This window comes from Mustela nivalis, assembly GCF_964662115.1.
Source record: "Mustela nivalis genome assembly, chromosome: 10".
Classification (NCBI taxonomy): Eukaryota; Metazoa; Chordata; class Mammalia; order Carnivora; family Mustelidae; genus Mustela; species Mustela nivalis.
Window position 1 is genome coordinate 3502682 of NC_139029.1, and position 22256 is coordinate 3524937.

General features: G+C 63.8%; 3 protein-coding genes across 10 annotated transcripts in view; 1 reads left to right on the top strand and 2 right to left on the bottom strand.

The window, feature by feature from the left end:
* The window catches only part of ICMT (isoprenylcysteine carboxyl methyltransferase), a 9237-nt gene extending 8673 nt beyond the window's left edge, over positions 1-564 (bottom strand). The window contains exon 1 of the mRNA XM_082686769.1: positions 188-564. Coding sequence (XP_082542895.1) covers positions 188-382 — 195 coding nt within the window. The 5' untranslated portion in view covers positions 383-564. The remainder of the gene's footprint in view (positions 1-187) is intronic.
* The window catches only part of HES3 (hes family bHLH transcription factor 3), a 10104-nt gene extending 440 nt beyond the window's left edge, over positions 1-9664 (top strand). The window contains exons 1-5 of one of the 8 annotated variants that reach the window (XM_082686770.1): positions 899-1036; positions 3281-3379; positions 7686-7781; positions 7882-7963; positions 8341-9664. In XM_082686770.1, the coding sequence (XP_082542896.1) occupies positions 986-1036; positions 3281-3379; positions 7686-7781; positions 7882-7963; positions 8341-8714 (702 nt within the window). In that variant the 5' untranslated portion in view covers positions 899-985 and the 3' untranslated portion in view covers positions 8715-9664. Of the gene's footprint in view, positions 1-898; positions 1037-3280; positions 3380-4583; positions 4728-4751; positions 4837-4918; positions 5024-6090; positions 6321-7476; positions 7578-7685; positions 7782-7881; positions 7964-8340 lie in introns of those variants that run through there. The other 7 variants (XM_082686771.1, XM_082686772.1, XM_082686775.1 and 4 more) reach the window with 7 other exon arrangements.
* A 720-nt stretch (positions 9665-10384) lies between these two features.
* GPR153 (G protein-coupled receptor 153) lies at positions 10385-21159 on the bottom strand. The gene is made up of 6 exons (XM_082686778.1): positions 20964-21159; positions 16405-16869; positions 15612-16041; positions 13865-14057; positions 13150-13334; positions 10385-12994 (listed from the first exon to the last, which is right to left on the bottom strand). Exons 2-6 carry the CDS (start codon positions 16758-16760, stop codon positions 12344-12346), a joined length of 1815 nt encoding a protein of 604 aa, XP_082542904.1. The 5' UTR covers positions 16761-16869; positions 20964-21159; the 3' UTR covers positions 10385-12343.
* Between the last annotated feature and the right edge of the window lie 1097 nt (positions 21160-22256).

Sequence of the window (22256 nt, forward strand, 5' to 3'; positions counted from 1 at the left end):
CCTCACCTCGCCGACGAAGAACACGCCCAGGGGAAGCGGGCCCGTCCCCCGCAGGCCCAGCTCCCGACCCCGACCCCGACCGGACCGGACCGAGCCCGCGCGCCGTGCCCAACCGGCCGGGCTCCCGCCCTCACCCCGGCCCGGCCCCGGCCCGCCTCCGCCCGGTCCGCCTCCGCCCGGCCCGCACCTGGTACCGCGGCGGCCGGTAGAGCAGCAGCAGCAGCGCGTTGAGCCCGGCCACGTAGAGCGCCAGCCCGGTGCGGCCCTGCAGGCCGGCGCGCGTCAGCAGCGGCAGCGCGAGCACCGAGGCGCCCAGCAGGAAAGTGGCGAGGCTGAGGCGCGCCTCGGAGCCCGGCGGAGCCCGCGCCGCGCAGCCCGCCATGGCGCCGGGCGGCCGACGAGCGGGCGACGGCGACGGCGCCGGCTGTAGCCCGGGGAAACCCGCCCGCCGCGCCTGCGCACTACGCCGCCGACGCCGACGGGGAAGTGCGGCTGCTGGGAGCCGCGCGCCTCCCGCGAGCTCTCGCGATACTACCGCTCCGCGGGCCCGGTCCCCAAGCTTTTGCGGGAGCGCCCCGCCCACGGCCCCGCCCCGTCCGTGGCCCCGCCCCGCCAGTTCCCGGAGCCCTCTCCCAACCCCCCCCCCCCCCCCGGGATCCCCCGACCCAGGACAAGGGGCGAACGGCGGGCGGGGCCGCGGGGCACCCGGGTCCCGGGCCGAGATGTGGCCGCCTGCGTCTGCCAGAAAGGAGCCCCAAACTCAAGAATGCCCCCGTCCGAAGAACTCGAAGCGACCCCGCCCTCGGCCAGCCCCGCACGGTCCCCCCGCGAAGCTGACACCCTCGGGCGCGCAGGCGCGAGCTGGGCCGCGAGCTGGGAGCCCGGGCTGCTTCCGCGCGGGGACCCTGCCCCGGAGGCAGCCGGAAGCCCGCACGGGGACTCTGCGCGCGGGGTGACCGCCCACTTCGGTTCGCGGTCAGGGAGAATGCTGGCAGTCGTGCCGGAGCTCAGCAGACACCCGCTTTTAAAAGGCAGAGTAAGGAGCTTTACGGGGCGACCCTGGCTTCGCTTAGGGGAGCAAAAGCAGACGTGTGAGCCTGGAGAAACCGTGGGAGTAGAAGCCACAGTTTTTTAAGAGCGGTCATCTTCGGGTGACAGAACAGTGGGTGACTTCCACTGTCTTCTGTGTTTGTTTTTGTATTTTCCATATTGTGCACAATCAACAAACATTACTTTTTAAATCGGAATTTTTAAAAAAGTGTTCATGGCCTCCCCCAGGGGAGCTCACAGAGGGGTGATGAAGGGGAAAGACAAGTGGAGGAGAGACTGGAATAAACTATGGGGGGGGGGAGTGGGATAGGAGCCAGGGAAGAATGGAGAGGAGGGAAAGGGACTCCCAGGAGGGGCCTGCGGGTGGGTGGGCAGAGGGTTGGGGGGCCACATGGGAGGGATGCTGGAGCTAGGTCTTGGGGCACTCAGGGACTGGCAGCTTTATGCTGGAAATGAGAGCAAGGGCATCGATGGGGGGGAGTGCGGGCACCAAGTTGGCAGACTCAGGCAGGAGAGAGGAAGCCTGAGTTGGGATAGGGGACAGGCCCCGGGAGAGGCTGGAGCCCAGAGCAGTGGGTCAGAGAGTGCTGAGACCAGGCGGGGTGTGCACTGCAGGCACCAGCCCTGCATTTGAGCTCCTAGCTGCCCCAGCCTCTTCTGTCCCCCCATGACCTGGCAGGAGGCCTGGTGTCTAAGCAGCTGAGCTCAGGGAAGGAGGGAGAGCCTGGGATTGAATCTTCGTCTCAGCACTGCCAGGGCCCAGCTTTGTTACCTTGGACAAATCATCTCCAGATCTCAGCTTCCTATAATCAATACAGGAATCCTCATTTCACTATCACGTGTTGATAACATTCTGCAAAGCCCAGTACCATGTTTAAATGATGCTGAGGGGCCCCTGGGTGTCAGATGGCTGAGCGTCTGCTTTCAGCTCAGGCCATGATTTCCAGGTCCTGGGATCAAGCCCAGCCCCGTGTCAGGCTCCCAGCTCAGTGGGGAGTCTGCTTCTCCCTCTCCCTCTTCCTCTCCCCCTGCTTGTGTGCTCTCTCTCTAATGAATAAATAAAATCTTAAGAAATAAAATAAGTGATGCTCAGAAAACATACGCTAAGCTGGGCTCATGGGAATTGAAAAGACTTAATGTTTTTAAAATCCAAAGTTGCCTAGTTGCAGTACCATGTAGGAGGGAGGCATGGTGTTGCTGGGTGCTGAGAACTCACACTCCCAACACTGCCCCCAGTTTCTGATGCTCTCACCCAGACTCAGTACCTCGCCCCCAATTCTGGGACGCCTCAGGGACCCCAGAGAATAATTGCATCTTCACTCCTGGGAGTGAGTCTGGTCCTGGGGCAGAGAGCTGCTCCCAGGAAGCTCCCTTTTCTGGCCGTTGCCATCTGCTGTCCACACTGCCTTAGGGCCCTGATGCACCCCAGGGACCATCCCCATTCTGGGGGCACAGGGTGACTGGAAATCCAGTTTGGTGAGCCTGAGCAACACTCTCTTCTCTATCCATGACCTCCCTGTAGACCATCCCTCTCCATCAGCTCCATCTTGGAGAAGGAAGAAAGAGGGGAAACAGTCCCCTGCCAGGGATGGCCGGACCAGAGGGAGGGGGGATGTTTAGAAGTACCTGGAGTTGCTGAATCTGTCAGGGCCCACGGCTCACAGAGCAGTAATGTAGGAAAGAGGCAAGTAAGCAAATATGTGCACACAGCGGCATAGACCCAGAGAAACTGAGTCACACACAGATCGGCGGATACCCAGAGAAACAGTAATTCACAGAGCGATATGGACAGAAACAAATACACGGAGACCTGCTTTCCTAAACAGAGAGGGAAGCAATCTGGTCAAAAACATCCACTCTGGGGCCAGTTCTCCAGTGTCCTCCCCAGGCACGAGAACAACAAGCCCATAAAAATAGAAGAACATAAAGGTAAAATACTCAGCCCCGGGATGCCTCTCTCTCGCCTTCTTTTCTAAATAAGCATTTGAATGTGTTTTGTTCTTAGAGCCCAGAGGCTTGCACAAAGGGAGCCCTTTCTCATGCAGGAAGGCCCCTCTGCAGGGTCTCCCCTGTGCCCCCCTTGTCCTGCCTTTCGCCCACCGGCCACGGTGGCTTTCTACCCTGAGCTTAAGAGAGGATTCCTCCCGTTTCAAGAGTCCTAAGAAACCGCCTCGAGTCTCCCAAGTTAAACTGCAGGCGGAGATGAAATTACCCTCTTTTTCTTAAACAGGGTTCCTGGATGGAGCAAGGGAGAATGTATGGAGAGGGGATCCCCCAGAGCAAGCTGGAAGGCGTCACCAAGCCCCTCAACCTACACCAGCTTCCCAGGGTGAGAAGTTTGTTCTTGTCCAAACTTGACGCCACATAAAAAGTCTGAGAACGGGCCTCCCCCTCTTCCCTGCTGGTGGGTCCCTGGTCAGTTGTTGTTAGAGGGGGCCTCCTGGGGGCTCCTTGTCACTCAGAGGTCCTCTGTCCCATCCACTTCCCACGTGGAGGCCAGGAGGGGCCTGTTCAGGGTAGCTGCTGCTCTCCCCAGGAAGGGACCCTGATCCTCCAACGCTTTTCTTCTCCCTCCTCTGGCTATTCTGGGCTCCAGGCATGAAAGTCCCCTCTCTCTAGTCTGGAAACGGGTAAATGATGCGTAATTTATGAGCCCATCAGCCCGAAGTGCATAAGTCATATGTGCACAAAAGGGCCGGGTAAATATTTAAAGATTAGAGCCAGCTGGGGAGAGACACAAAGGTCTAGGACAATAGGGGTGTCTCTGAAGTCACTCTCTCTGAGCTGGGCCAGCCCGGTTCAGTGTGGAGGCACTCAACGCAGTCCTAGCCTTTGTCCCTTGGAGGGCCCTTGGCGGCCGGGCTATTCGGAGTCGAAACACAGCTAAAGAGAGTTAAACAATCGCGGCCTCTCCAACCCCATCTGGAGACAATCGGCTGAGTCATTTCAGAGTTTTGCTGTGTCCCGATAGTTAATTACATGAGGCAATCACTTTATTCCACTTTGAAATGCATCTGCAGAGACCCACAGTGCCCTTCTCTCCCCCCTCACCCTCGGTGGCCTCTGTGGCACTCACCAGTTAGCTTTCAATGTCTGGGTGCTGGAGGAAGGGAAGGGGCTCTCACCCAGGGTGAAGGGGCTAGCAGGGCCATCACCTGGGAGGGCTGGTGGAATATCCGGTCCGGCTCCTGTCCTGGGACCTGCAACTCCACTCCCTACCTTTCCAGACCTCGGTTACTCTGTAATGTTCTTTCTTTTGCCAAAGTTGAGAAAACCCACCGTGGGAAGGGAGGTCACTTTTTGCCTAAATTCTCAAGTCGGAGGAAGCTGAGGGCTCTGAGTATTCTTGGAAGCCCCCAGAGGCCTCCAGAACTATAGAAGGAATTTTTTCCTTGAATGAGCAAAGGACAACCTGGATCTCCCCAGCGCTTTGCCAGAACTTGTGCTCCTTTGCAGAGGCCCCTAGGGCCTTCCATCTGCTAAAGATGGAAAGGGAGTCCGTGGCCTACATCCCAGTTTGCATAAGCCGGGGTTCTAAGTTGGTCTATGTCCTTCCCTGCAGCCCGAGAGTACCTCGCCCTGCTTGCTCTCAGATAAGGGAGTAGGGGGTGCCGCACCCCGCATCTCAGAAATCGCCTCCCCTACCTCTGCGCCCCGCGCCGGAGCCCCGCCCCTCTGTGAGTGCGGGTAGGAGGCTCAGGCTCAGGACCGGGAAACAGAGTGTGGGAGCGAGGAGAGGAATTGGGTCTTAGCGGGGAGGTGGCTGCCCAGGAGCCCGAATCGCGGGTAAAGTGGGGGACTTCCCGGGCACGGGGAAAAGCCCGCGGCGAGGGGGAGAGGGGGGATGGAATCCGCACCGGGATCTCTCTCTGCCCTGAGTCTGCGCGACCCTCAGCCGGTTTAAGGGCTGTTCGTGGCGGCCGAGCCACGCTGGGAGTGGGAAACCGGGAAAGCAGGGAGGCCATCAGCCTAGGTGTGTGTGTGGCTGGGGGATGGAGGGGGACGCAGGGGGGTGGTGCCAGGGTAGGGGTAGGGCGCAGCGGGGCCGGAGGCCCATTAGTGGGCGGGGGGCGGACTTTGACTGCTGCGAGTCCAGCCCAGGCCTCCCCGCCAGCCTCGCCGCCCGCAGGCAAAGCAGAACATTGCGAATTAGTTCATTTTGCGGTCAATTTTCCACTGCTTAGGAAAACACTAAGCCACCCACGTGAGCGGCCCCACCCAGCGCGGCCGGGAGCCCTCGGCTCGGGCTCCAGAGGAGCGATGGCCCGAGGGGCTGCGGATGCCGGGGTGCAGGCAGGGGCGGCCCGTGGGCCCCTTTATGGAGGCCCTAACTCTGGAGAGGGGGCGGGCCGCGAGGGCTGCGCGGAGGGCCATTGGTTTGCTAATACGCGGCGCTGAAAGGCGCGGGCGGCGGTTTATGGGGAGGGATCATAATTAGAGGACAAATTGCCCCGCAGCCCGCGCGGCTCAGGAGCGGGGGCGGGGGTGAGGGAGACCGGCAGAGCGAGGCGCGCGCCCAGCTTCCGTGCAGATGTGCAGCAGCTGGAAGCCTGCGCGCGGCGGGGCGCCGGGAGTTTGGCCCCGAGGGGGCGGGCGCGGGCGGGCTTTGTGGGGCCGGCACAATGCCCTTAACACTCGGCTGCCCCCTTTGTGCCCAGCCGCGCCGCCCGCCTGCCCCGCGGCGCCTTTGTACCGGGCCGCCACCGCCCCAAGCCGGAGGAACGCACGGAGGCCAGTGGGGCCCGGCCAGCCCCGGCGCTTCAAAGCTGCCCGGCGCGTGCCAACGCCGGCCGTCCGGCCTCGGCCCCGCCGCCCAACCCCGGCCCGGCCCGGCCCGGATCCAGACTGCGGGTCCGACGGCCCGGGGCGGAAGAGCACCTCGGGGCCGCGGGCCACGCAACCTACGCCTGAAAGGAGGGCGGGGCGCGATTCTCCACGCTGCTGGGGCTTGAGAACGCCTCTGCCCCGCAGGGCCCTTCAATACTGCGGGAGGGGGCCGCGGGCGCGGGTGTCGGGGGAGAAGACGCCCGGCTCCGGCGGGGTCGTGAGGGGGCCCACCCAGGCCCCAGCAATATCCCCTCCCCCTCACGCTGCGTCCCTGCAAAGGCCAATTTGTTTATTCCCCTGCCGCGGGGCTCGACTGCAGAACTTCGGCGTCCAAGCTACTTCGTCACCCTCCGGAGCAGCCATAGGGGCCCGCATTGTTCGCAACCCCATTTTACAAACCCTGAACCTGAGGTCCTGCGAGCCCAGTACAGGGACTCAACTCGGTATGAACCCTGGAGTCCTCTGGACGTCAGCCCCTCAGTCACAGCTACTGGAGTCCTGCTCCCAGGGTCCAACCCGGGACCGCACCAGTCCTGCTGTAGGGCCTAAGCGGTCCTGCGGTGGGTGCTTCCTCCACGAAGCTCTCTGGGTCTCCAACCACAGCCCGAATAATGGAAAGTGTTTGGGGGTCCCAGACCTGCAAGAGCACAGAATGGGGCTCTCCCCACATGATCAGTGTCTTTCCTACTCTCATCTTATATTAGCTGGAACCAAGAGAAGGCGGGTGAGAATAAACTCGCAGGCTGTGACGGAAGTGTCAGAGCCCTACTTGTCCAGCCTGGAAACCCGGGACTGAGGATGGGGAGGCTGTTCTACCCGCCCAGGCTTGAGGCTGCCTGCAGCGTCCCTCCAGTTAGGAGAGGTGGATCCCCATCCTAACAGGGCCAGAGGGCACATGTGCCCAGGCTACACCTTAGCACAGGAAAGCTCCCAGTCCAAGACCACAGCCAAGAGGAGACTGGCTATAGCCCTGAGGGTGGGCTGCACGCTTTAATGGGACACATGTCTCTGCTTGGCCCCCTCGGGCCCAGGCTGTACCCGGCTTTGAGCAGCCACAGGCAGAAAATCGCTGCATTGTCCCGACATTAGGGCGACTAATGTGGCGTTGCCAGTTCGGCCAGAGCGTGAAACCCGCAGAAAGGCGTCGCTGGCGGGTCCTCCCTGCCTCCGCATCTTCATCAGGCCCAGAGAGGCCTGGCACCTTGTCAGAGTCATGAGCCAGGCTCAGAGCCATGGGCCCATGGACGTTCCTCAGTGGGTATCCCCCAGAATGCTTGCAGACGGGGCAGCAAGGGGCCTCGTAGTGAGGCTCAGTACCTAAGGGGCACTAGACACAGGGACAGGACAGGGCATGGAGGGGTATGCATGGGAGGGGACCTCAGACTTGGGGAATGGTGGTGGTGAAAGGGATAAAGGAAAGCCTGAGAAAGGGGAAGAGGGGTCCCTTGGAAGAAAAGAGGGCTCCTGGAGGTGAGGCTGGAGCCGGGGAGAGGAGAGGGAGGTGGGGAATTTCACAGTGCATCCCCCCCCCTCATCTCCTCCCCCTCGGGGTTCCTCGAGCCCAAGAGCGCCTCATTGACATGTAAACGAGAAGCCCTATAAAGGCGGCACTGCCTCCCACAGGCACAGATAACGACACCATGGGCTCTAAGCCCGGGACCCAAGCCAGCTCCAGTAGTCACTCCAGCAGCTTCCGCAAGGTCTGGGGTCCTGAGGAGCACAGAGTGGGGGCTCTGCCAAGCCGGGGGTGGCGTGGGGCAGAGGGTGAGAGGACCGTTGCCCTGCCCTAAAATACCACCCCTTCACAGATCTCCAAGCCTCTAATGGAGAAGAAGCGACGGGCACGCATCAATGTGTCCTTGGAGCAGCTGAAGTCGTTGCTGGAAAAACACTACTCACACCAGGTGAGACGTGGGGCCGTGGACGGGTGGGGTGATACAATCCGCAGCCTCGTCCCTTCTAAGTCGGACTGCCCAGCTAAGAGCCCTTTCCACGGATCTGCAGATCCGGAAACGCAAGTTGGAGAAGGCAGACATACTGGAGCTGAGCGTCAAGTACATGAAAAGCCTTCAGAACTCGGTGCAAGGTGGGAGAGCGTCTGGAGCAGGTGGGGTAAAGAGCTGCGGGGAGGGGCGGTGACTTCTGGGGTCAGAGCCATGGATATGACAAGACCAGATCAAGGAAAAAGGATAGAGAAGAAAGCTCGGGGCAGTGGGCAGCTGGGTGAGGAGAAGGCCCCAGATTGCTGGAGGCAGGAGGCCGCAAAGACCCTGCAGCCTAGTGTAGTTGTAATCCGGGTGGGCGAAGATCTGGACCCTGGGAAGGAAATTCGGTTTGCGTAGCCCCTCCCCTCCCTGCCACGCTCCTGCCCTCCTTTTCCCTCTCCCCACCTCTCCTTTCCTCCTCCCCTCTCCTATTCTTCTCTGCCCTTCACATTTCTCCCGTCCGCTCCCCTCCCCCCAGGGCTCTGGCCGGTCCCCCTCGGAGCTGAGTTCCCGTCGGGCTTCCGCAGCTGTCTGCCCGGCGTTGGTCAGCTTCTGCGGCGCGGAGAAGAGGGCCGCGGTGGCCTGCGCTGCCCCCTGGCGCACGAGCGCGCAGGTGGCAGCACCATGGACAGCGCCAGCCCGAGCCGGGAGGCGCCGGAGCCGCTCGGCCCCTGCGCCCCAGCCGTTTGGGCCCCTGCTCCGGCCACCGGCGGCTCGCGGTCCCCGCCACCCCGGCTCCTCTTCCCTGGAGGTCTTCCCGGCCCGTCCTCCAGCGTCCCGGGGCCGCAGCCGGCACCTCGCCGCTGCGCCGAGAGCCCGGGGCCGCGTCTGGGCGTTTGGCGGCCTTGGTGAGTCCCAGCGCCGCCTCGGACTCAAGAGGGCCCCCGTCCGGCCTGGAGACGCAGAGACTGTTCAGAGCGCGCCTGCGGTGCTGGCGGGACCCCCAGTCATCCGTGCCGGTCCCGTGGCAGGGGTGACTGGGAGGCTGCCGCGCGCCTCGCGGCCGCGGAGACCGAAATCCAGCCCCCCCAGCCCCACCTACTCAAGCCAGACCCGCTCCCTCTTCCCACCTTCTCGTGGGGCTGGGAGGGCATGTCCGAAGCTGCGCCTCTTTCCCAGGGCCCCCGGCGGGCAGCCCGCCCCCGCCCCCGCCCGGCGGCCACGCCGCGGTGGGAAGGTCGCCGTCCGCAGCGGCGCAGAGCGGACCCCTCGCAGCGAGGAGAATCGCTGCCCCGCCCCGGCCCATTCAGCCGGCGGCGGACGCCCGGTTCCCACCGGCACAAAGCGCGCCGGGTCCCGCCCCGCCGGCGAGGGGCCCCCAGCCCACCCCCACCTTGGACCCTCTCGGCTTCCACGGATCCCCACCCCCTCGGCTCGCGGCGCAGCCCACCCGGCAGGCGCGCTCTCCGGGGCCCGCCCCGCTCCGAGGCCCAGCCGGGAACCGTCCTGGCCCGGCAGCCCGCCCCCAAGATGCTCCGCCCACCGCTCGGTGCGCCCCACGCCCAGCCGCGCGCGGATCCTCAGGGACCCGGCCTCCCGACCTCTGGGGCCACTGCAGAGCCCGCGACCCTCGACCACCGCGGAGCGCTCGGCGCCCGGCTGTTCGTCCGAAAGCGAGGTCGTTGCTGTGCTCGGACTCTAGCCCGGGGTCCCGGTTCTCCAGCGGCGCCCGGGATCGGGGACGGGAAACCGCGCGGAGCCCGGGAAGAGCTCCTGGCACGTCCCGCTCGAGATTCAGAATACAGACAGGGCAGACCTGTGCAATGGGTATAAAGAGACCACGCAGGTCCACATTTCTCTCACGATGCCTGCTTGGGTGCATCTTTTGAACAACCAATAATCGACTTTCCGTACGATAGTTCCCGTTTAGGAGTGCCCCTGCTCTGCGGCGTGCCGAATCCGTTCTGATTAGACTCGCGGGAGAGCGGCCCGGCTCTCCCACTCCACTCACCAGGCTCTTTAGATCACAGGCGGGGAGGGGGTCTCCGCTGTGGGGTCGGGGGCAGGACTCTCGCGTCTCCGCCTGCTAGTGCGTTGGAGGCGACTCGGCGACCGGGACGGCCGCACTAATTCCGCCACCAGCCACTAGGTGACGATCTTACACCGCGGACCCAGGGGGCGGACTCCAAATTCGCACCCGAGCCCGCGAGCGGCCGGAGAGGTATCCCCCCTCCGCCCCCTGCCCCTAGCCCTCCTGAGCCAACCTCATGTGGGCTAGATGCCCCTGAGGCCGAGGCTGCCAGCTGTCTTCTAGGGCTTCTCCTACTAGGGCCTTGGTGCCTACCCCACAGCTCCATCCCGTATGTAAGCTGCTCCATGCCGGTCTCACTCGCTGTCTGGGGGGGCGAAGGGGGGACAAGGGGGAGGCCTGCAGTAGTTGCATAGAAAAGGGGCACCGACCCAAAGGGTGGCACACTAGGAGGGATTCCAAACCCAGAGGAGAGACGTTTGGGGCAGCTGGCTGAGCAGTGCTGCTGTATCCTAGAAAAGTGTTTCCATGAAAGCAGCCCAGGAATGCCAGGTGCAAATTATAGGAAGTTTTTATTGTATCCTGTACAGAAGAGAAATGCTCAGTTGTCAAAAAACTACAAACGGATCCCTGGCTTTGGGTGGGTGGTGGTGTGAAGACAGGGCTCCCGCCCCTGTGAGCCCAGGTCAAGCTGTTGACAAAGGCAGCCAATAGGCCCGGGAGGCTCAGGGAGTGTGAGAGGGAGCTCCAGGCCCCAGGTTCCTCCGGTTGGGGTCCTCCCTCCTTTTTATTTCTGTAAAACCCAGAACTGGAGGGACTTTGGGGTACCAAGTCTCCCTGCAAGTATTGCCATCGGATATGAAGTACACATTAAAAACCCAACGTGACAAATGGGCGGACCTGAGCAGGGGTGGGTGCCACAGTGGCCAGCTGAGATCTCTGCCCCCACATGGCCTGTTGGTCTTTGAAGGCACAGCAGCACTTGCCAGAGGCAGCCCCTCCCATGGCTTAGGCCATCCCGCAGCTTCCTGCCTTGCTCACCTGTGACTAGCTCATCCCTCCCCTAATCACCCCCCCAACCCCCAGTGAGGGGCCAGGGAGGCCTCAGAAGCAGAGATGGATCCGGTCCCCTAGGCTTGACCCTCCCAGGGGTCTCTTTTGGGGCTGAGACCCTGTCAGCTGGATGAAGAAAGAGGCCTGGCAACAGGCAGGAGAGGTGGGGAGGATTGGGGAGGGGCTGCACAAGGCAGACAAGCTCCGTGTTGGCTCTGGGATTTGCTCCAGGTTTCCCTGTGTGCTGTGTGAGGCCACTGTGGGGAGGCGAGGTCTAGGAGGAGACCACCTCTGCATTTGCCCCTGTCCTTTCAGCTCAAGGTCACAGCTGTTCCCGGGCCTCTGCTCAGCCTGATTCTAAGGTCTCTCTCCAGGGAAGACCCAGCAAGCCCCTCCCCAACGCCCATGGCAAAGCCTAGGCCAGCAAAAGTCCTGCCCAGGAGAGAAAGTAAAGAGCCCTGCCCTCAGCAGGAACCAGACCTTAAAACTGGGAACCTGGGAGGCCTCTCAGCCAGGACCCCTCCCCAGGGGCACCAGGATAAGGAAGCCCATTCTCCCTTGGCTTCAGTTCTTTCCCAGCATGGACCCACGATCTTTATGGTGGGAGTCCTACGGGTGACTGGCTTGGTGGAGAGACGGATGAGGGCGGGGACACTAACAATGGTTAAGGTGGGTGACGGTGCAAAGTGTTGTGCTTTAGCTGGGGTGTGGGTGGGGTGAGTTCCTGGGGAGGCCAGGGGCACTGAGAGTGGGAGGCCTCAGGTGCAAAGGCCACAGCAGGCCACACACTGAAGACTGACCCCCACAAAGGACCCACAGAGGGCCCTAGATGCTCTCACACCCATGCAGGGGCTGGTGCACACGGACCGGAAGACTGCTCCAAACAGTCCTGTGAGTTAATATGGTCACCTGCTCATTACAGATGGGAAACCGAGGCAGAACTGCTCAGTAGGAACACCTGCTCAGAGAGCTTGTTTGGGCTCTGTAGACCCCTGTGCTTAGAGACCCTCTGTACCCTGCCCCCCGCGGGGGAGAGACAATTCCAGTGCAAAGTGGAAAGCCAGGTGCAGTTAGTCCCATGGCTCCTGCAGGGCTGGGCTTTGTTCTGTCTGGTGGTAGCCTTCGTCCTGGGCTCCTTGCTGCTACCCCCATCCCCCCAATGCTGCTGCCCCAGGCTGGGCGAGGCACATCAGGGCGTGCAGAGCCTGCCTTTACCCAAGCCCGGCCTCGCTCTGCCCCGTGATGCCGTAGCCAGCAGCGGTCCAGGGCAGCCACCGACCCTCGGGGCGATGCCCATGGCTCAGTCACGCAGGGAGGGCTGGCACTTGGCCAGGCGCCGTCCGTGGGCCCCGCGTGGCGCCGCCCTGAACCCGGCCTGGGTCAGCGTGGCATCTTTGGTGCTTTGGTCCCTGCGGGCGGCCCGGCCCGCCGGGCGCGCGTGGGGAAGCGCCCGCAGGCCCTAGGACGCGGACCCCAGCGAGTCCGAGTGCAGCGTGACGTAGCCCGAGGACTCGGAGGGCGAGCTCAGGAAGCTGCTGGTGCTGCCGCCGCCCGCCGCGCGGAGGCCCCCGGGCTCGCCCCACGACGCGCTCAGGCCGGTCCTCAGGGGTCCCGTGTGCGCGTGCGCGGCCGGGCGCGGCCCGGGGTTCCGCTGCGCGCCGCCGCCGGCAGGGGGCGCCGCGTCCTCACCCGGCCGCGCGCTGTGGACGCGGGGCCCGGGCGGGGCGGGCGGGCGGCGCAGGGCCTGCGGCTCGCTCTCGAAGGCGGTCAGCGCGAAGGCGTCCGGCAGCAGCGAGGCCGAGGCGGAGCGGGCGCCGGGCCCGGGGCGGAGGCGCGGGCTGCCGGGGGGCGAGTCGCGGGCGCGGCGCGGGCCGCCGTCGGGGGCCGGGGGGCGCAGCGCCAGCAGGCTCTCGGCGGAGCGGCGGCGCGGGCAGAACGGGGGCGCGTCCTCTGCGAAGGCCCGCAGGCTGCCGCGACGGCGCTCCGGCCCGGCGGGCAGCACCAGCGCGGCCAGGTCCTCGCCCGAGCCCCAGCGCGGCAGGAGGGCGGGCAGCGGCACGGCGGCCCACACCTCCGCGTCGTCGTGGGAGAAGCGTCGCGTGGGCGGGACCTGTCAGGACGGGCGGGGTTAACCCGGGCGGCCCTCCTGGAAAACGGGACCGGCGCGGGGCTCAGCGAGGCAAGGCCTTGGGGAGGGCACGAGCCTCCCCGCTCTCCCCACTCCCCGCGTGAGCCCGGCCGACCGCAGCCCTGCCCTGCCCCTACCTGCAGGTACTGCATCTTGTTCTCCGACAAGGGCCGCGGCGGGTAGAACTGGGGTGCGCCCCCCTCCAGGGCTGAGAGCTCATACTTGGCCATCCTGTCCAGGGCCGCAAAGTCGCCGCCATAGCTGTAGTCGAGCGAGTGCTCCAGCACCAGGTCCGGGGGGATGCCGCCCTCCAGGCTGGGATCTGCAGGGCGGGAGCAAAAGCTTAGGGCCGCGGAAACCCCGGGGGGGTTTCCTCACTGTCCCTGGACAGTGAGTTCCAGCGACCCTCAGAGACAGGCATAGGGCAGAGGCCTGGGTTCAAACCATAACTGTGCCATCTTTTAGCTGTGGGACTGCGGAGAGCACCTGAGCCAGGCTGTTCCTCTTCCGCCATGGGGTGTGGTTACTGGGCGAGCTCTGGGGGAACTAAATACAGGTAGGGTCTGACAGTGCCCGGTACCTCCCAAAGGCTCAGCGGAGGGTAACGATCATCACCAGGTGAGACAGCACTGGGGTCTACGGGAGGCCCCGGGGGACCTCTAAGGGTGGAAGTTCTAGGGAGCTCGCTCCGTCCGGTGTCCACAGATACTGCCTGGGACAGTCAGGCTGGACAGGAGAATGTCCCACAGGACACTTAGGTCGCTTAGGGGTTCCAGCACATTAGAGAACGCAGCCATCTTGGTGATCCTGCTGCTCTCAGCCCTCTCCCGGGGGCCCGCTCCCCGCCCTCACCATTGTCCGAGTCCTCATCGTTAGCCATGAGGGTCACGCACTTCTCCCAGACGGCCTTGAGGTCGGCGCGGTAGCGGTCACAGGCCCAGAGGAATACAGGCAACAGGAGGGCCTGGGCCACCGAGCACCACAGCACACACAGCGCCATCCAGGGCGCCGAGGCGTCCGCCCGGAGGCTGCTGAAGCTCACCACCTGTGGGGACACGGCTGGACCTGGCACCTGGCAGGATCTGCGGCCACAGCCACCCTCCCCCACCCCGGCTCCGCCTCACTGTCCCACCTGCTGGAGGGAGAGGCAACAGACAGAGCTACAGGGTCCTGGGCAGGAAAAAGCCCAAGTTGGAGTAGAAGGGCACGTCCACCAGGAGATGCCAGCGGCGGGCACGAACAGCCAGAGCCCCGTGTGCACACAGACAGCCCTTCACAGAGTGCCTTCCCCCATGCCAGCCTCGTGTCTGCCCCAGGACAGAGGTGGGGGCATGGCTTACCAACCCCTTTTGGGGAAGAGGAAACAGGCTTGGAGAACCAGGTCTCAAACTTCCCCGTTCAGGTACTTCTTTTGCCATCTCGATGCCTCTGTGGACACATGGCCTACCCTGGGGGCGGGGGTGGGAGGTCTGGGTCTAGGACCTCAGAGGAGACTCAAAGGAGTCTGAGAATCAACCAGGTAGGCTTTGGGTCCCTGCCCAGGGACCCTCACTCCTCCTGTCCCAGGACAGTTCCTTCCCCCACCCAGAGTGACATTTAATTATTCCAACAGAGCATAAATGGGTAGGATACACTCATTGTACTAGTTCTGCTGTGTGAGCTGTGTGACCCTCTAAAAGGTGCTGAACCTCTCTGGGCTCAGTTTCTTCACCTGTGAAATGGGCCAGGAACACCCCAGAGTGAAGTGAGGATCCCTGACAGACACTGTGCCAGGCTCGCAGCATGGAGTGGGCTCCAGAAACGACACTCCCTCCATGCCCTGAAGAGAAGCTGGGGAGGCTGTCCTTCCACTGCTGTCCCCTTCTGGCTCTGTGTTTTATACATGCTCCTTCCCTCCATCAGCACAGGCTGGAGACGCGGGGCCTTGCTGCACACAGAACCCAGTACCTGGCAGCGGCGGTGGAGGGGGCAGGCTTACCAGGCCCTCTGAGAGTGGGGCCACCGCGTCCCGAGTGTGTCCCCTGACTATGAGGCCGCCACCCCACCTGCCACCTTCTGGAGCTTGTGTCCTACTGTGACTCCAAGGAGAGAGCCCTGCCCAGCTGCCTGGACAGTCTCTGACTAATCCTTGCCCTGAAACCCCTCCATACCCCAGTCCAGACTTTTCAAGGGGTTGGGCTGGAGCCCTGGGTGCGAGGGCCCGGCTGCTGAACCCAGATTTCATATCTGGGCCAAGTGGTTATGTTCCTCCTCCTTCCACACCCTCTGATTCGAATGGGCCTCCCTTTGGTGAGGAAACGTCCCCTACAGTGTGCCAGAAAGACCCTGGGCTCCACATTCCCCGGACATGGGCTTTTATCTTTAGGTGGGTTATGGTACCCCTCTGAACCTCATTTCCAAATCTACAGAATGCAGAGGGCGATAATGCCTTCCCTCCTACCTCCAGGGACCAGATGGGAGGATTCAACCACCTGATACCTGGAGTGCGCCCAGCCCCAGAGCTGCCCCAGAGCCCAGTCCCCCCAGACGCTCACCCACCAGCACCCATGCCCAGCCCCAGGGCTGCCCCAGAGCCCAGTCCCCACACAGGCTCACCCACCAGCACAGGGAAGCCCATGAGGCAGTCATAGATGATGACGATGGTGGCCACCAGCCCCGTGATCTGCAGCGAGGTTTTGGCCGGCTCAGAGCCGTCGATGGATGAGCGGCGCTTGCCCTGAGCGTCCTCCACCACGATGGTGGGCACCGTGAAGGCGCGGTGGCCGGCCCGCGGCCCCACCTGCACAGCCAGCGTCTGGAAGAGGGCGATGGCGGTGCAGACCACGCCCGTGGCCACGCTGCCACCCACTAGCAGCAGGAAGCAGACCCCAAAGCCGAGGCCGATCTCGGCCACGATGAAGCGGCAGCCGTGGGTGTAGAAGCGCTCGCTGGTGTCATGCCAGCCGACGGCCGGCAGGGCGGACAGGATGAAGGACACCATCCAGATGCCCATGACCGTGTGTACCGCCTGCTTCTTGGCGTTGCTCAGCCTGGGATGCGGTGGGGGCAGGAGCGAGGGGTCACTCATAGGGTCCTCCCAGAGCCCTGGGCCCCTAGTACCTCATTATCATGAAACGGCCAGCGAAGTGCGGCCTGTCCCTTGCCCAGGGGATCCTCCTGCAGGTGGTGGTGGCACATCCCTCCCGCCAAGCATTTCCGTGCTGGACACCATGGACACGCCCGCACACACAGGTGTGCAGCCCAGAGCAGCCCCTCCCGTGCCTCCGGCCTGCCCACAGCACAGCACAGGGGACTGTTTCTGCACCCCGTGCCCCAGGGGCCTCTGTGCTCCCTTCCCCTGCGCCCCCCCAGGACCACCAGGCGCCGAAGTGCAAGTGCGCGCCCGGGCTCACCGATAGTTGACGGGCCAGCGGACCATCCACATGCGGTGGTAGGAAAGGGAGGTGACGGAGAAGCAGGTAGCCAGGGTGAGGGTGTAGAAGGTGGAGACAAAGACCTTGCAGAGGCCCTCATTCCACTCGTAGTCGGGGCGCTGCCGCCGCAGCTGCACCACGGCGTAGGTGGCGATGGGCACCGCCACGTTGAGCATGTGGGTGGCCGCGAGCGTGCACAGCAGAAACTCCAGCGGCTTCCACTTCTTCTGCTTGGCACCCACGCTCAGGATGCCCCAGGCGTTGGCCAGGAGGGAAAGGCCACCACATGCCAACCAGCCCACCGCACTGCCAGGCAGCCGCCGCTCATCACTCATGGTGCAGACGGGAGCTGGCCGCCAGCTGAGACATCCTCGGGGCCAGGGCTTGGCTCGGAGCAGCGGCGCTCACACGCACGGGCTCCGAGACACCAGGGACTGCGAGCATCTGTGGGGGCGGTGGGGAGAAGCCAATGAGTGCTCCGAGACGGTCCCTCTGGTTGCGGCATCAAAGCTCCTGGGGCTCCCCTGACCTGCGTGGTCCTGGCTTGGACTGGGCTGCTCGGCCCTCCTCTCTCCTCCAGGGCCTCTAGCCCATGTCCCTGGCACCCGGGGACCTAGCCAGGGGTCCCCAATAAGTGTGAACACCCTCCTTTCCACCCACTCCTGGCCAAGGTATGGAATCTGGGTTTGCTCCCAGGACAGCTGCCTCCTCAGGGAAGCAACCAGGCAGGGTCCCGAGAGGCATTCTTGCCCTGGGGGCCCTAGCCCTGGCAGGAACCAGCACCCTCACCCTGAGTGTCTCACATCTCACACAACCCAAACAATGTGTCTGCAGGGCACATCAGGGCCCCTTATCTTAACTTGTCCCACTTCATTTGGCCAAATGAGGACATGCCTTGGGGGTGAGCCCCCTGAACCTCCCTGTGCAGTAGGGGCGACATGGTGACCACTTCCATGGCCATCTTGGCAAGGGCAGCCTACTTGGCCCAGGTCAGCCTCCTACTGGCTTTGTGGTTGGCAGGTCCCGGCGCCGCCACAGGCTGGGCTCCCATTAAGTTCCAGCATATTAGCTGTGTGGCTTAAGCAAGGTCCTGGCACCCACATCCTTTGTAACGGGGACCATGGTGATTCCTCCGGGGGGAGGCTGGGGTGGACAGATGCCACGTCTTTAAAGCCCTGGGCTAAGCCTCGCACACAGTGGGTGCTCTGGGTGGTGGTCACGGTTATGCTGTGGGTCCTGGTCTTGCACACAGTGGGTGCTCTGGGGAGGCGACCAGTACTATGCTGTGGAGGCCTGGGACAGCATGGGCCTGCCTGCAGACGGCCGAGGGACCAGACCTTGACCCCAAGGAGGAACTGCCAAGAGCGTATGGCCATGAGCCCGGGACACAGGATGTTGAGCAGAACACACATGTAGCAGAGGCTCTCCATCTTGCCAGACTGCAGGGCTCTAAGTCCCTCCCACCCCTTCCCTGCCCAGCAGCCCCAAACCCTGCCCCTGTGCAAAACCCGGTTGGTCCCTCTGATGTGAGGCCCACAATAGGCCTCTGTGGCCATAGCCTGCAAGAGGCAGCCTGGGGAGAAGTACAATGCTAAGTGAAGGCCTACTGTGTGCCCTGCGACACTTGGCCCTTTTTACTCTGGACCCCATTTAATCTCACGGGTTCCAATCCTCTTGCATTCAACACCTTATTTTTTTTGTTTTTTTAAAGATTTTCTTTCTTTATTTGACAGAGAGATCACAAGTAGGAGGAGAGGCAGGCAGAGAGAGAGGGGGAAGCAGGCTCCCTGCCGGGCAGAGAACCTGATGTGGGGCTTAATCCCAGAACCCTGAGATCATGACCTGAACCGAAGGCTTAACCCACTGAGCCACTCCGGTGCCCCATTGCCTCCAACACATTATGAGCACCCACTGTTCCAGACACAGCCATGCGATCCCCAGGGGCTCTTACCCAGCATGGAATGGACAGGCCACAGCAGGGCCCTGGCTCTCCAGGCCGGGGAAGCAGTACCACTTGGTCTGGGTGTCAGGCGTCCCTTCCTGTCTCATCTAGAGTTCTTTTGGTGTCTCTGTGGCCCGACCCCCCCCCCCATCCCTAATACTGAAGGACTTCTCAGGGATGAGTCGCATTCACCCCTGTGCCCCTGTTGCGGGCCTGCCCCGACCCCTGACCAAGGGGAGGAGTGCATTCTGGACTACGCCAGTGCTCCTTAAGGGCCTTCTAAGGGGCTGGGGGGGGGGGTTTCTGGAGACAGGGAAATTCCTTCCCAAACATCAGGCTTCTGCTTACAGAGCACCCTCCTCTTCCCCACCCAAGATCCAGTGTGGGAGGTGGGATGGCCCCACGGGACCCTCCCCTAGCCATTCCAGTGTCCAGCAAACTTCTCGGACCTCAGCATACAGAGGCCACATGGGGTTGGGTAAAGAGCTTGCTAGACTCTTGCCCGCCAGCCAGTTACGGACTCAGCTGGGCCTTGTTCTTCTCCTCTGTGAGCTGGACATGATAGGATCACCTGGGAAGGTGCTTTGGGTGGTAGACAAGCTCCGCGATGGAACGGAGCCAAGTACACAGTAAGCGCTCAATGAATGCTTGCCACGTGGAAGTCTGTACTAGAGCCCTGTGAGCTCACTGAGTTCTGCCGTCCCTTAAGGGCCAAGGCACTGAGCTTGAGGATAGACACAGCCATCCCGAGCAGAACCTGGGACAGCCCAGCCTTGGGGCGAGGAAGCCTGGGGCAGAGCAGGTTGGCTGTGGGGGCCCGTGGTGGGCAGACGCAGACACCAGTGATCTCTACGCTGTCAAACTGGAAGCTCGACTTGGTGTGCACCTGGTGGGCCAGCATCTATTTCCACCCTAGGCCCTGGGCCCACTGGGGCAGGGTGGTGGGGAAGGGGCCACCGGCTGTCATGGGCATAACCTTTGACGTTGCCAGCTCTGCCCCCTGTCTGGCCTGTGTCTCACTGCAGGCAAAGGCTTTAGGTCTGTGGGCAGGAGAACATGCCTTGCCTGGAGTGGGAGCAAGCAGTGTGAACAGGCACACTTCCCAGTTAGTGTTCCCAGGGATGATGTGTGGTCGATACTGACATTATCCCCATTTTAAAGATAGTCCAGTAAAGACAGAGAGAGGTTAAACCATTTGCCCAAGCTATGAAGTGTCTGAACCAGGACCCAAGCCCCAGTTGGCTGACATCAAACTCCTGGCCTCTCAAACCCAAGCCCAAACCCTAACCTTAACCCAAACCCAAGCAGGAACAGGCACTTTTGGTTCCTTGAGCTGAGGTTACCTTTCTCAACTCAGAGACCCCTGCAGGCTGGGCCGTGCTGTTCCACACTGCAGATGGGAACATTGAGGCTCAGAACCCGCATCCAGACAGGGAGGAAGTGCGAGAAGGGGTTTGGAGCCTGGGATTCCTGAGAGCGGTGGCGCTGGGATGGGGGAAGAATGTCACTGGGGAGTGAATGCCAAGGTCCCCAAATGCACGGTGAGGGGGGCTGACGTGCAGGAACTGGGAGACCCCTTCCTCCAGGCTGATGGGGTGCCCACAGTTCATTCTCCACAGGGAGCCGCAGACCTGGAGGGCCAGACCCCAGGCTAGGCTCCAGCCAGTGTGGGCCACACCCAGGTGTCGCCGCCCCCCACTGGGAAGTTTCTTCCGCTACACGCTCCAAGCGTCCCCGCAGCGTTTCAGGTCAGGGCTTCCCGCCTCGCCCAGATGCTGGAGCCCCTCCTTCCCCCCCACCCCCTCCCCCGGTCCCACAACGCAGGGCCGTCTGCAGGGCGTGACCCGCGTGGGACCCGGCCGGCCCAGAAGCCTCCCTCCGCAGGGTCTGCGGGCGGGGCCCCCGCGTGACGTCACGGCCCCGGGCCAATGAAGCCTCGCGGCCCCGGGGCTCTATTGCGCAACAAAGAGAACCCAGAACTTGAAAGGATTCCCCGGGCTCCAGGCGGCCTCCAGATTCACCGCCCAGCGCGCGCGGGGCCTGCGCCGCGCCCGCCGGCCCCCAGCTGCGCCCCGCCCGCGCTGCCCCTCGCCGGCCCGCATGGTCGGGCCCCGCCGCCGCCAGGGCGGGGCTCGCTGCGCGGAGCCTCCGCATCTCCGGCACGCCCCCCGCCCGCCACGCCCGCCCCCCAGTCCCGCGGTCCCGGCTCCTCCGCGCTCCGATGCGGGACCCCCAGCTCCACCCAGCCCCGAGGGCGCGTCCGAGCTCCCACCCGGGGGCCGGACGCCCCAACGGGTTACTCTGCGTAGGGGGGTGGGCCCAGTACCCCCAGACTGGCCGTCCCCGCTCCCTGCAAGCCGCGGGGCCGGACCCGGAGTTGGGGGGAGGGGCGGGGGAGAGACCGAGGAAGAGGCCGGCCCCAGGGAAGTTACCCCGAAGGTCCCCAAGTCGGGGGTGGCGATGCGCGGCCCCTCGGACAGACCGTGAGACCAACAGACCGCAGGCAGCCCTCCCTGCCCAGAGCCCTCCCGCCGGGGGTCCTCCGTCCCGGGGTCCTCCCACCCAGCCGCGCTCGGGCTCGGGCGGCGGCGCTCACCCTGCATTCGGGCGCCCGGGGCTCCTGCTCGCTGCTCCCGCCTCCGGCTCCGGCTGCGGCTCTTGAGCTCCCCCGCCAAGCGCGGGCCGCCGGGGGCCGCGGGGGTGGCTGGCGGCGGAGCGGCCCGCGGGCCGGGGCATCCTGGCGGCGCCGCCCGGGGCCCGCGCGTTCGGCTCGGTTCAGCTCGGCCCGCCGCCCCTCCCTCCCCTGCCGCCGCCGCCGCGGCGCTCGGCTCGCGCGGCTCTGCTGGCTGCGCTCGGGCGGCCGGGGGCGGGGGGCGGAGCAGGGCGCATGCCTCCGCCCCGCCCCTCGGACCGCCCCGCCCCCGGAGGCGAGGCCCGCCGCCGAGGCCGTCTGTCCGCGCATCTGTCGGTCCTTGGTTCTCCAGCCCCTCGCCGCCGTGGGACTGCAGCCCCCTACGGAGGGCGTCCCCTTCGTCGCCGTCTCGGGTCGGTCCACTGCCCCGATGTCGCCTCCAAGCCCACTGGGAAAGAGAAGGCCCAGAGCTCTGGTGGCTGGCGGGCAAGGGGCCTGGGGCGAGAAAGGACAGAACGAATCTAGGGCCAGGGGTATGGGGGGCTCCTGGAGGCCTTCCCGGAGGAAGCCACATCTAAGGTGAACAATAACGGTGGGGTGTGGAGGGGACGTGGGGCATCTGAGGATTAGCTCCTTCCAGGAACTGGGCAGTTTGTCGGATCAGGGCCTGGGGCAAGGAGGTGGAAGTTTGGACCAGTTAAGGATTCAGACTCATCCTGTATTGGGCAGCAGGGGTGGGGGGTCCATGCCACAGGGGTCCCAGGTGGTTGCCCCGACCCCCATGGGCTCAGAAATGTTCTCAAGCTGGAACCAGGACAACACAGCCAGGAGAGGCCAGGCCTACAACCCAGAACTCTTGCCCCCCCCCCCCCAGGAGCAACCCACTTTACACTCCTGGCAGGGGCACAGGCTGCCACCCATAGACATCTAGAGGACATCCTATCAGTGTCCTTGACTGGGGGCGCCTCTGGAGATGGCTGGAGTCACAATGATTGGTGGCATCTCGGTCTCCCATCCAGGCAGTGGACACTGTGTGTCTCCACTCTCCTGTCTCTAGATTGCCCATGACCACACACCCTGGGCACAAGGCCTCCATCACTCTGGGCTGTTGGCACAGCTCTGCCCTTCCCGTGTACCTGGGAAGCATTCACGAGCGCACAACCCGGTGTCTGGAGGAAGGGGGGGCCCGTCCAGACAGGACCAGACCCAGCCAAATGCGGCCAATGCTGCCTGCACCCCTCCACAGCCCTGCCCACT

Coding starts and splice junctions, on each gene's coding strand:
- GPR153 (XM_082686778.1), bottom strand. CDS start 16,760: ATGAGTGATGAGCGGCGGCTGCCTGGCAGTGCGGTGGGCTGGTTGGCA. Junction 14,058..15,611: donor TCATGGGCTTCCCTGTGCTG/GTGGGTGAGCCT, acceptor GTGTCCCCACAG/GTGGTGAGCTTCAGCAGCCT. Junction 12,995..13,149: donor ACAAGATGCAGTACCTGCAG/GTAGGGGCAGGG, acceptor CCGTCCTGACAG/GTCCCGCCCACGCGACGCTT.